The 13,524-nt window shown below is 44.4% G+C and overlaps 1 protein-coding gene across 1 annotated transcript in view; it reads right to left on the bottom strand.

The window, feature by feature from the left end:
• The window catches only part of USP37 (ubiquitin specific peptidase 37), a gene marked incomplete in the record, with an annotated part of 1,580,672 nt that overhangs the window by 919,839 nt on the left and 647,309 nt on the right, over window positions 1-13,524 (bottom strand). Inside the window, 1 exon segment of the mRNA XM_044075237.1 lies at window positions 328-459. Coding sequence (XP_043931172.1) covers window positions 328-459 — 132 coding nt within the window.

Below are 13,524 nucleotides of genomic sequence, written 5' to 3' on the forward strand. Positions count from 1 at the left end.
GGCTGCTAGCACTATCTTAGCAGTGGAGCAAGCTGCAAGAATTCTAAATTTGGGATCAGTGATGACGCGTTGAAAACAAACATCCAAAAATGGAGTCTCCTTAAGATAAGACTGTTGAAAGACAAAGTAACACTTCTAAAATCAAAACCGGAAAATATTTAAAAAAAATCACAACCAACTAAGCACTTCAGAGAAAACCATCATCTCTTCCTTTGATTTGAAGCTTAGCTGCCCTAAACACCTCTAAATTTATAATCTGAATGCTGCTGAACACTTAAATACCACCAAAAATGAAGTTAGAATGTCAAACTTAAGGCTATTTTTTACCTGCTAAGAGCATTTGTTGGTACCTTCCTCCACTGTATTCCTTGTTTAAGCATGTCATTTGCGAATGAGGGAAGCAAGAACAAAGACTGAAGAATAGCATTCATGTAGCAAGTATTCCCAAGGTTGGAGAAACTAAAGCAAGTAAGCAGAAGGTAAGTAGTTCAATACATGTCAAAATGTAGAAAAAGCTGTTATATCACCAACTTCAATACATATACTAAAAGCAAGTAAAAGATTTTTTTTTTTAGGTTACACAACTATCATAAAAGCAGTCTTCATTCTTCATAAAATCAATATTGCATACAATACAAAGCTCATTATGCCGGTGGACAGTAAATAAGCAAGGGTGTAGACAGCATCCACAGACCCTAGTGATCATCCAAAAATGGTAAGAAGCACTATATCCCTTTCAGTTTGCACTACAACAACCATAAGAATTATCTGTATTCCCAAGTCAATGTCTTAACTTCTTTCATCTTTGCAACAATTCTACCAGGTCTTCCAATCCTTTCCTTTAGCAACGCAATCTACTTATTTATCATGAGCAGTTAACACCAACACCCTTGCTTCCTGAGATTTTCTAAGCCAGGAAACTCATTGCTTTCTGAGATCTTTTCTCTAAAATCTTCTACTAAAATCAATTCATGAGATAAGCAAGATATGATCAACGATGAGTTGCAAAACATTTCGAATGTTCATTTCTTTGTAGACAACAGGCCACACAATAACAGTACAAATGTCTGCCTGAAGGTACCAATTTTATATTGCAGGCTTATGAAAGAACAATGGGATTTTATTTACCAAAAATTACTGGTGCAATAAGCAAACACAGAATTTGATCTCAAGTGTACAAGACAGAATCAAGATATCAGTGAAATGGTTCACCTATTCAAGACAGTTACAATGTGGAATGACAAAAGGGATTAACATGCTGCTGTTTTGTGACAATGCAGAATCTATGCAAATTATCCATATATTTTCACAAAAAGACAATATTTCTTGACAAACTCTTGCATGTCAGATGGAAAGTTGCAGTGGCAGTATTGTGTGCCTTAATGTTTTATATAACATGGCACCATTTGTTTACCTGAAAGTCACATTTTACGAAATTAATTTAATTATGACACCATAGCTAAAAAGTCATAACTGCTATATCAAAAAAGTACAGTTGTGTACACTTACCATAAATGTAGATGTTAGAGTGTATTCACTGTTGCAGTCATTACATTTGGGTTATCCTGCTGGCAGGTTGCCCTCAGTCGGCCTGAATTCCAAAGTCTTGGGTCCTGCGTCAGTTGCTGTCGCCTCTTGCCTGACGTCAGATCAGGAATTGAGAGCTTGTAGGTGAAACTGGTAGCTCAAGGCTGTGTTCCGCAATGCCATGGCTAGTCTGCAGAGGGGGTAGGAATGTGTACCCCCCTGCTTGTTTATGTACCACATAACCGTGGGGTTGTCAGTCTTTACCATTAGTTGTCTTTGAAGAATGTAGTTCTTGAAGGCTGTCAGAGCATTCTGTACAGCTAACATTTCTTTTTGATTGATATGTAGGTGCATTTGACTTGGGTTCCATTTGCCCTGAATGCACTTCCCTGCCATGTGAGCCCCCCATGCATAGTCTGATGCATCTGTTGTTAGGGTTTGGGCGGAAGAGGGTAGTGTGAATGGTAGTCCCTTGTTTTGGTGGCAGACCTCTGCCCACTAGAGGAACTCTAGGCGTAGGCAAGTATGATAGGAATCATTGTTTCCAGGCTGTGAGAATGTTGACTCCATAGGCTTTTTAGATACCACTGTAGTTTCCTCATATGCAGTCTTGCATATGGAATTAGAAAAATGCAGGAGGCCATAAACCCCAAGGCTTGCAGTATTTGTCTTGCAGATATAGCAGGGTTTTGTTTGAAATAGGTTACCAAATGAATTTATTTTTCTGGCGTGAGGCAAGCCATCTGGAAGTTGTATTCAAGCTTGCTCCCAGGAATGTAATTTGTTGACAGGGTACCAGTTGTGATTTCTTTTCGTTTATGGTGTATCCCAGACAAATTAGAACCCTTTTTACAAACGCCAGATGATTCAAAAGTATGCCCTGGCTTTCTGCCTGAATTAGACAATCATCCAGGTATGGGTATATTTGAATACTTCTTTGCCTGCAAAATGCAATAACTGGAGCCAGGCACTATGTGAATACCCTGGGAGTAGTAGACAAGCCAAAGAGCAGTGCAGAGAACGTACAGTTTTGTACCTACCATAAATGTAGATGCCCGATAGGTATGCATCTGCAGTCATCACATATGGGTTGTCCTGCCTCAGGCAGCCCTTCGGTCGGCCAGATTCCAAAGTCTGGGTCCGGCGTCGGCTGAAGTCACCCTTTCCCTGACGTCAGAGTGCCTGGGGTATAAAAGCATCAGCCGACGGCATCTTCCTCAGTTTTTCTTGCCCCAGATGCCAGGTGCCCTCTAAGGAAGGCTAAATTTGGAGAAATGCAATAAATTCCAAAAATGCACAGAAATATATATGTAAATATATATATATAAATATATATAAAACAAATACACCATAATAGATAACCCCAGCTAGCTATGAGAGGGATAAGTACCCAATAAATACCACAGAGGGGAAGGAGGGAGGGTAAACCTGACTGCAGATGCATACCTATCGGACATCTACATTTATGGTAGGTACAAAACTGTACTATGTCCTTCAAGGATGCATCTGCAGTCATCACATATGGGTAGAATACCATAGCCAATCTGGGGGTGGAGGATCTATGTAAAGGAGGGTGTAGCTAAAATGCCCTGCAGGACTGCCGTAGCAAAGCCTGCTCTGCATCTGGAATATAAAGGTAAATTGTAATGCTTGGAAAATGTATGCACGGAGCTCCATGTAGCAGCTTCTAAAATGTCCTTGGGTAGCCACCCCTCTTAAGAAGGCTGTGGAGGTGGCTGTGGCTCTGGTGGAATGAGGTCTAATGTTAGCTGGCACAGTTTTTCCATGAAAGAAGTAACAAAAATGAATGCAATTCCCTATCCATTTTGAAATTGTCTGTTTGGAAATTGCTTTTCTTTGTGCACCAGCAGCATATGCTACAAACAGCTGGTCAGTTTTTTTCTGTAACTTTTAGTTCTGTCCAAGTAGTAGCGCAACTGTCTGTGTATGTCCAGGGTGTGCAGAAGATTTTCCCCTTTGTTTTGTGGATTTGGAAAGAAGGTAGGCAGGTGAATAGCTTGGTTTAATGAGACCCTGGATACCACCTTTGGCATAAATGAAGGATTGGTTCTCAATGAGACTCTGTCCTGATGAAAAATAAGAAATGGCTGTACTGCCATGAGGGCCTGTAACTCAGATACTCTTCTTGCTGAGGTTATGGCCAGAAGGAAGGCAGTCTTCCAAGACAGGAACTGTAGTTCTGCAGATGCTGCTGGCTCAAAGGGAGGCAGTGTTAGTTTTTCCAACATGAAGTTAAGGTCCCAAGTTGGCACTGGTGGTTTCCTTGGAGGATTGATGTTTTTAATTCCTCTTAGAAACTGTCTTAGGAGAGGATGAGAGAAAACAGGTGGATCAGTATTGTACTCTGCTGAAACTGCTGAAGCATGAATTTTAATGGAAGAGTAAGACAGGCCATTGTGGAGCATTTCTGCCAAGTATTCCAGGATATGTGCCATGTTCATCAGTGTCGCATCTAGGCCCTTTGTGGTGCTCCAAGTGTGAAATCTTTTCCATTTTGCTGAATATGCCTTTCTTGTGGAAGGCCGGCGAGCTTCCATGATGATATCCTTCACTCTCTTGGATAGCTTATCCTGTGGAGGCATCAAGGTATTTTCCAGGCTGTTAGTTGCAAGGTTTTCAGGTTGGAATGCAGAGTTTTGTAATTGTGCTGTGTCAGGAGAAGTGACCATTGTGGAAGAGGCCATGGTTTCGTGCGTGACATGCTCTAACAGTGGGTACCAGTGCTGTCTTGGCCAGTCCGGAGCTATCAGAATCACTTTTGGCTGCTCTGTCCTGATCTTCAGTAAGACCTTGGTCATTAATGGAAGAGGTGGGAATGCATACACTGTTCTCCAGCTGAAAGAGAGGGCGTCCACTTTCCATGCTTGTGGGTGGTATGTCCTTGAACAGAATTTCTTCAGCTGATGATTGTGGGGGGAGGCAAAGAGATCCATGTCCGGCCTCCCCCATGATTGTGTTATCTGAAGGAAGATGTCTGGGTGCAGCATCCATTCGTGTGCATCCATGATGTTTCTGCTTAAGCTGCCTGCCAGTATATTCCCTATCCATTTTGAAATTGTCTGTTTGGAATCCTAACTGTGGTTTAAACTCCTCGTTTATTATTGTACATTCTTGTATTATATATTTGTCAAGTAGTAGATAGCGGAGCTTTTCTCCCCGGGCCTCCACTGAAAATGGACATGTATCCAGTTGGACTAACCTGGTTAACAAATGTAAAATAAAATAAATAAAATAAAATATTGTCCTTTCCTGGCACAAACTGGGATTGCAGCTCTATATTGAGTTTCAAGGAAAGTTCCCATAGATTCATTGCCAGTCTGCAAAGAGGGTAGGAATGGGTGTCCCCTTGCTTGTTTATGTACCACATAACTGGTGTTGTCTGTCCTTATTAGCAGGTGGCCTTGATGCAGAAAGAGTTTGAAGGCCTCGATTGCATGTATCACTGCCAGCATTTCCTTTTGGTTTATGTGCATGCGTAGCTCTTTTTGTGACCATAGTCCTTGAATGCATCTGCCCTCCATGTGCACTTCCCCATCCGTGGTCTGAAGCGTCCGTTTTAATGGTTTGGCTGGCTATTGGTTTGCTGAAGGGCAGACCCCTGTTTGACTGGCTTGCTTGAGCCCACCACATAAATTCCTTTTGAAGGCATGGAATGAGTGGTATCAAGGTTTCCAAGCTGTGACTGTGCTGAGTCCATAAACTCCTTAGGTACCATTGTAGTTTCCTCGTATGCAGCCTTGCTTGTGAAATCAGAAGAATGCAAGAAGCCATGTAACCCAGGACCTGCAGGATTTTCCCTGCAGTCAGCTGAGTTTGTCTTGACAGATTTTTGAAGTAATCTGGTAGTTGACTTTTTTTTTCTTCTGTGAGGAAAGCCATTTGGGTGGTTGTGTCTAGATTCGCACCCAGAAAAGTTATTCTTTGGGATGGAACAAGTCTTGACTTGTGAATGTTGACTGTATATCCCAAGGCCTGAAGTAGGTGGATGGCATAATTCAAATGTTTTACCAAAGCTTGTTGACTGTCCGCTTGTATAAGGCAGTCGTCCAGATATGGATATATTTGAATCCCCTGAAGTCTGCAGTGTGCAATTACTGATGCCAGGCATTTCGTGAATACTCTGGGCGCAGTAGATAAGCCAAAGGGCAATGCTAAGAATTGATAATGCTCTGAACCTGCAAGAAATCTGAGGTGTCTTCTGCAACTTTGTCTGATAGGGACATGCAGGTATGCCTCCTTGAGGTCTAGAGTTACCAGCCATAACCCCTTGCCCAGCATGGGAAGGAGTTGCTGTAGAGTCAGCATTTTGAATTTTGGCACAATGAGATAAGTATTCAGTGCGGACAAGTCGAGAATAGGCCTCCATTGCTTTTCTTTTCTTGGAACAAGGAATAGTCTGGAATATAATCCTTAGCCTTGTTCTGAGAGAGGAACCTTTTCTATAGCTTTCATTTGCATTAAGTTGGAGATTTGTTTCAAAGCCTCTGCCCTTTGATTCGGTGGCAGGTCTGGTATGCCTTTTCTTTTTGGCAATGTGTGAAAATGGAACCTGTATCCTTTGTCTATTATTTGTAGTGTCCATTTGTCCCTTGTAATACTGTGCCAATTTTCTGAGAATAAAGAAAGCTTTCTGCCCAAAAGTGCTTCCAATTGAGCCCTGGTTGGCGGTGTCAAAGTAGAGTCATTGTGTCTGTCCTTGTGCAGCACTTGTAGGTCCTGCACTACCTCTCTGGTTGGGAGGCTGCCATTGACGTCCTCTGTAGGAGCCTCTAGCTTGCCCTCTACCTCTGGCACGCCTGTTCTTGCCTCTCTGAAATCTCTCTGCGTCTGGAAAGGACCAATTCTTGGAAGGCCAATTTCTGCTGAATCTTTGTGGTTGGACTTGGAGAAAATCTTTGACTGTTTGTACAGATTTTGCCTTTTCTTCAAATTTCTTTAAGACCTCCTGAGCAGTGGAGCCAAATAACTTTTGCTTTTCCAGTGGAGCATCCAGAAGCTTTGCTTTAACATGGTCTGGCAGAGATTGTTCCTTCAGCCAAGCATGCCTACGTATGACTGCACCTGTCATAGCTGACCTACATGAAGCTTCCAATGCATCATAACCACACTGCAAGAAATGGTTGCTAACCTGTTGGGAGTTATGTACCAGATCCTGAAGTGATTTGCGATCTAGGGGTTCAGGTGAAGACAGCTTTTTATGAAATTCATCGAACAAATACTCTTGGTACTGTATCATATGAAACTGACAATTTAAAGCCCTCATAGAAAGAGTAGCAGAAGTATACACTTTTTTACCCCATCTCTCTAAAGCCCTGGACTCCCTCTCAGAGGGGAGTGGATTTTTAGTAGTGGCAGCTGCAACCCCTTTAGGGCCCTGGGAAATAGTTTCTGGATCAGCAGAGTGGGCCTTGTAAAGGAAAAGATGCGAGTCCGGGACCCTGTAGTACCTATCGGGTTTGACAGGAGCCGGAGGAAGAGTGTCAGGGGTTGTGCTAGACTCAGAGTATACATCATCAATGACATTCAAAACAGGAGGAATAGCCAAAGGTCTATGTTGAGGCAAACGCAAGAAGGTCCTTAATCTCTTCCTGGAATCAGAGAATTCCTGGCCCTGCCATTGCAAATGCTCTCTCATAGTGTGAAGTGTTTCCCCGAAGGACAGCTCTTCAGGAGGGGAGGCCGAGGGGATGGATTCCTCTGCATCAGAATCCTCGTAGGCCGAAAAAGCCTCCTCCTGGTAGTCCAAGAGAGTAGAGCCATCAGAGGCTTCATTTGAGGAGTGGGGATCAGAGGGCTCAACCCTGGGCCTTTTATCTGGAGGAGGTTGAGAGCCCCTGCCCAGATGAGGCTGTGAGCCCCTAATTAAGGAAATAAAGTCCTCTGCTAAACTTAGAATCTGTGAACCTGTAGTGGGTCCCTGAGGTATAATCCTGGGAGGCAAAGCTTTTGAGTGTTCAGCAGCTTTAGCCCTAGAGAATGCCTTTATGGACATGGCTGCAGGAGGCCTGGCTGCACCACGTGCTGGTGTAGTTTTGTCTAGAGGAATGTTGTCGGAAGGTTCCAGGACACCAGTTTCTGATGGAGATTCAATAACCGACTCCGTAGGGGCCTCTGGGGCCGAGGTTGTCGGTTGAGCGGTTTCAGTGGTCGGAAGTACCAAGGACTCTGTTTCAGCCGAGACCGGGACACTCGCGGTAGGCCTGGCTGTGGTTTCAGCCGAAACCGCGGCCCGCGTGTCGGTCCTTGTCCTTCCGTTTCTTTGTTAAATGTGAAGTCGCAGTCTCCGACGGCATATTGTAAGCAAAACTAGCCCCAAAAACAAACTCCGCCCGACGTCTAAGAGTGCGTCGGTTGAAGGAAGCACAGGCTGAACAGGCCGAGATGTCGTGGTCTGGGCCTAGGCAGGGGAGGCAGTAAGAGTGGAAATCCTTATGAGGTATTTGTTTCCCCACAAGTTAAGCAATTATTAATTTTATCTGACATCGGCTGAGGCAAGAAAGAGTCCCCAATGGGGTACTTAGCTTTTGAAGTCTTCAGTAGCTGAATTACAGGAGCTGGCCGACCGGCACTTGCAAACTGCTTCTGCTTCGGGCACCATGCGGCAAGAAAGACCGAGGAAGATGGCGTCGGCTGACGCTTTTATACCCCAGGCGCTCTGACATCGGGGAAAGGGTGACTTCAGCCGACGCCGGACCCAGACTTTGGAATCCGGACGACCGAAGGGCTGCCTGAGGCAGGACAACCCATATGTAATGACTGCAGATGCATCCTTGAAGGGCATCTGATGATGCATGCAGCCTGCTTTGAAGCATAGGTATCTTCTGCAAGATTCCCTGATTGGGATGTGCAGGTATGCTTCTTTTAAATCTAGTGCTGACAACCAGGTGTCTTTGCCTAGCATAGGAAGTAACTGGTGAAGAGTCAGCATCTTGAATTTTGGAATCTCCAGAAAGGTGTTTAGAGTAGACAGGTCCAGGATTGGATGCCATGATTTGTCTTTTCTGGGTACCAGAAAAAGTCTGGAGTAGAAACCTTGTTCCTTTTCCTCTTCTGGTATCAGCTGAATAGCCCCCATGCTTAGGATGGAAAGTACTTGTTTTTGAGCCTTTTCCCAATGATTTGGGGACAGGTCTGGCCACCCATTTGGTGTTGGCAACGTTTGGAAATGAAATCGGTGTCCCTGGGACACTATATTTAAAACCCATTTGTCCTGGGTTACGAGGTCCCAGTTCATTGCATGAAGAGCAATCTTTCCCCCCAAAGGGGCAGTCAAAAGATAAGTGCTTGAGAATTTTAAAAGAAAGTAATTGAGACCGTTTACCATAGGAGGTGTCTTGTTATTTTCAGATTTGGAAGTGGAGGCCCCCCCCCACTGCTTAGTTCTGACACTTCCCTTGGACTGAAACCTGGGGTTTTTGCTGTGTCTGGGTTTGGCTTGAGAAGACCTGGAAGGGACTGGAAAGGACAAATTCTTAGTAGGCCAGTGCCTACTAAATCTAGGAGGTTGCACTTGGGAAAAAAAAAAAAAAAAAAAAAAAAAAAAAAAAAAAGTTTGCATAAATTTAGCTTTATCTTCCATCTTTTTAAGAACTTCTTTAGCCTTGTTGCCAAACAGGCGGTCCTGATTTAAAGGAGCATCCAACAATTTAGCTTTAACACGATCAGGCAAAGACTGCTCCTTAAGCCAAGCATGCCTTCTAAGCACATACCCAGTAACAGCAGCCCTGCAAGAGGCCTCTAAAGAATCAAAACCACATTGCAAAGTATGTTTTCCAACTTGTTCAGCAGAATGCATTAAGTCCTGTAAATCTTTATTTTCCACACAGTCAGGAATCAACATAATTTTCTGTTTAAGCAGTCCAATAACATGTTGCTGATATTTTAACATATGAAATTGGCAGTTTAAAGCTCTGATTGCCAATGCTGCAGAAGTATAAACCTTTTTACCCCATCTATCCAGTGCCCTGGAGTCTCTATCAGAAGGGGTAGGATTTTTAGCAGTAGAAGCCTTAATGCCCTTGGGCCCCTGAGATACAGTTTCTGGATCTGCAACAGGATTTTTGAAAAAGAACTTGTGGGACTCAGAACCCTGTAGTATCTGTCGGGTTTACTAGGAGCCGGAGGCAGGGAATCAGGGGGCAAAACTGGATTCAGAGAAAATATCATCAATGTCTAGTACAGGAGGTATAGCCAAAGGCCTATGCTGAGGTAGGAGGAGAAATCCCTAAGCCTCTTTTTTGAATTAGAAAATTCCTGGCTTTCCCAGTGAAAATGCTCCCTTAAAGTACGTAAAGTTTCCCCAAAAGAAAAATCCTCAGGAGGGGAGGCAGAGGGAATAGAATCCTCTGCATCAGAATCCTCATAAGTAGGTATGGACAAATCCAGGTCATCAGAAGAGTCAGAAGAAACAGAATCCTGATCAGAAGATTTATACTCAAGCTCAGCCCTAGGCCTCTTGGGGGGGGGGGTTGACTACCCCTGATTAGAGTTATTAGAGCTTCAGCCATTTTTATCATTTGATTTTTTAGGCATAAGGGCCTGAGCATGTGGTCTGGGCATCGTTTTTTTTAGACATGGATTGAGATTTAGGCCTGAAGGAGGTCTTGATTTAATATGCAAGTCAGTTAAGCCTGTATACACCCTCCGAAGCCGGTGCCTGCACAGAGGCTCCGGACCCATCAAAGGTAGAGACATCTGCGGGTTCCATAGTTAAAGTATCTCGCGGCATACCAGACTCTGAATGGGTCTCAGAGGCCTGCGAATCAAAAGTAGCAGGTATCAGGGGCTGTGAAAGCGCCTGAGTACCGGCGACTGGCTTAAGAGAAGCGTCGTTGGCAGTTTTGGACCTCGGTGGCCTGTCTCTGTCTTTATCTTTGCGTTTTTTTCAGAATCCCGGTAGTCGGATGGCTAACCAACGACATTTCTGGATAATTAAACGAAGAACCGAAATATTTAGAGGCAAAAATAAACAGATGACTGATAGTGCGCTGATTAAATAAGGCAAAAAACCGAGAGAAAGGTACGTCGTGGTCAGTGCCTAGGCAAGGAATACAGTACGAATGAAAATCTTTGAGGTATTTGCTTTCCACAAGTAATGCAATTATTAACTTTTACTGACATCGGTAAGGAGCAAGAAAAAGTTTCCTTAACAGGGTACTTGGCTTTAAGTTGAAGACTTCAGATCTGAAACTCGAAAACTAAAATTTCAGGAGTCGGCCAACCGGCTCTTGCGAACTGCTTCTGCTTCGGGCACTACATGGCAAGAAAGACTGATGTAATGGTGTCGTTTGCATGTTTTATACCCCTGACAACCTGACGTCATGGAAAAAGGGACAGCAACCGATGCAGGACCCAAGACTTTGTTAATCAGGCCGACTGAGTGCAACCTGCAAGCAGAATACCCAAATGGAATGACTACAACAGTGAAACACGAAGAACATCAGGGAAGGTGTAAAAATAAAACTTGTAACCTTGGTTTACTATGTTGAGCACCCATTTGTCGTCTGATAGTTGACCATATCCCTGCGAACCCGGCTAACCTTCCCGCCAAAGGAAACCCTGAGCCCGCAGAGGTAGGCACAAGAGGGCCGGAGTCATTGAGAATGCTTGCTTTGGGAAGCTAGCTTAGAACTCCCCGATTTAGCAGCAGAAGGATGCCATGTTTAGTCCTTTGAGGGGCAGAAGCCTGCCCTCTGGAATATCTGAAACCCCTAGGCCTAGAGTGACCCTGCTTGCCAGAATCAGGGAAAGACCAGTTTGTGGAAGGAGAATGCCTACTAAACCGAGGAGGCTGAACCTGAAGGAAATCTTTTACAGCTTGCACAGATTTCGCCTTATACTCCAACTTTTTCAGAACCTCCTCAGCCTGGTTACCAAAAAGGTTGTCTTTGGGAACATCCAGCAATTTAGATTTTACAGGTTCAGAAAGAGGCTGCTCCCTAAGCCAAGCATGCCTTCTAATAACGGAACCAGCGGCTGCTGCTATGCAGGAAGCCTCCAAGGTGTCAAAACCACAATGAAGAGAATGCTTATTAACCAGAGTGGCAGAATTTAGTAAATCTTGTAATTCTTTTGTTCTCTGACATGAAGGAATATCCTCAATCTTAGCCTTAATGGCCTCCAAAGTACGCTGCTGATACTTAAGCATGTGAAAAAGACAATTCACAGATCTAATGGCAAGAGTTGCAGAGTTCCAAACCTTTTTACCTCACCTGTCCAAGGCCCTAGACTCCTTATCAGAAGGTACAGGGTTTTTAGCAACAGTAGCCTTAACACCCTTGGGACTTTGAGAAATAATCTCAGGATCAGCAGTAGGGTTTTGAAAAAGAAACTGATGAGAATCAGGAACCCTATAATACCTATCAGGTTTTCTGGGAGCAGGAGGAACAGAATTAGGAGTTAAAAGAATTTTCCCTGAAAACATAATCCACACCTTCCGAAAGAGGTGGTATAGCCAGAGGTTTATTGCTGTGGCAAATCTAACAATTCCCGGGATCCTCTTCTTAGACTGAGGGAAATCCTGACTTTCCCATTTAAAGTGCTCCCTAAGAGTATTCAAAGTATCCCCAAAGGAAAAAAACTTCTGGAGGGGAGGCAGAGGGGATAGAATCCTCAGCATCAGAATCCTCAAAGCCAGAAAAAAGTTGAGAATTTCCTTCCTCACCAGCAGAAATACTGGAAACCTCAGAATCCGATTCAGACAAAACATCAAGAAACAATTCCCTAGCCCTCTTGGAAGGGGGGGGGGGTGAGAGCCCTTAATGAGGGTAAGATCATCACCAGCCAACTTTACCAACTGGGATTGAGGGCACAGGAGAGGAGGCAGATGCCAGCTTGTGGGTCGATTTGCGGCTGAAAGGTTTACTAGTAATCCGGAGGGACTCGGGAGGCCTAGCAACTGCAGAAGTCTGAGCTAAGGTAGCTGGTCTGGCTCTGGTCTCAGGTCGAAATGAAGAGGCGTCAGAAGCCGGTGCCTGCATAGCGGCTCCAGACCCATCTGAGGCGGCGACAGGCGGAGGGTCTGAAGACAAGACAGTGACCTGCAGCATGGAGGACTCTGTAAATGTCTCGGCAGAGGCCCATGGCTGAAATTCTGTGGACTGTAGGGGCTGCAAAAGAGCCTCACTAGCTACCACTGGGCCGACTACCAATTTCACCAGCGCGTCAGCAGCTTTAACCCTAGGCCTGTCGTGGTCCTTGTCCTTGCATTTCCTAGGTAAATGCAAAGTTGGGAGACCAGAAGACGCCATACCGATGAACTTGGGCCAGACTCCGAAATGCTTATATAAAATCTTAGCTCTACGGCGTATGGTACGCGGGTTCAAGGAAGCACAGAGATAACAGGGAAGTCGTGCTCAAGGCCCAAACAAGTTATACAGTAGGAATGAACATCACAGTGCGGAATCTGTTTTCCAAAGGCAAGACAGTTAACTTTATCGGACATTCGTTAAAGCAAGAAAAGAGGATCACAATGGGGTACTTATCTGAAGGTGTCTTCAACTTGGTAGTCGGAAAGCAGAAAGAAGGTAAACGGCCAACCGGCACTAATGCGAATTGCATCTGCTTCAGTCTCCATGGCAAGAAAGACTGAGGAAATTGCGTCGGCCGCCTCCCTTTATACCTGACGTTCTGACATCAGTTTACAACCGACGGCAGTCAATGTCATATCAAGGACTCTGGTATTCCGGCCGACTGAGGGCTAACAGGAGCCGGATAACCCTTATGTTAGGACTGCAACAGTGAAACACGAAGAACATCTGGTGGAATGAGCCTTGGGAGACTTAGGTAGTGTCAATCACTTTTTATAGAAAAAAGAAATGCAATCAGGGAGCCATCTGGCCAAATTTACTTCTGAGACTGATTTGCCCAACTTGGCTTTGGAAAAGGAAATAAATAGCTGATCTGATTTTCTGAAAACTTTCAATCCGTGGAGGTGGAATCTAAGCTGTCTGTGAACATCCAACAGGTGCAGCATCT

Source organism: Protopterus annectens, chromosome 6.part0, assembly GCF_019279795.1.
Source record: "Protopterus annectens isolate FY-2018-M chromosome 6.part0, PAN1.0, whole genome shotgun sequence".
Taxonomy (NCBI): Eukaryota; Metazoa; Chordata; order Ceratodontiformes; family Protopteridae; genus Protopterus; species Protopterus annectens.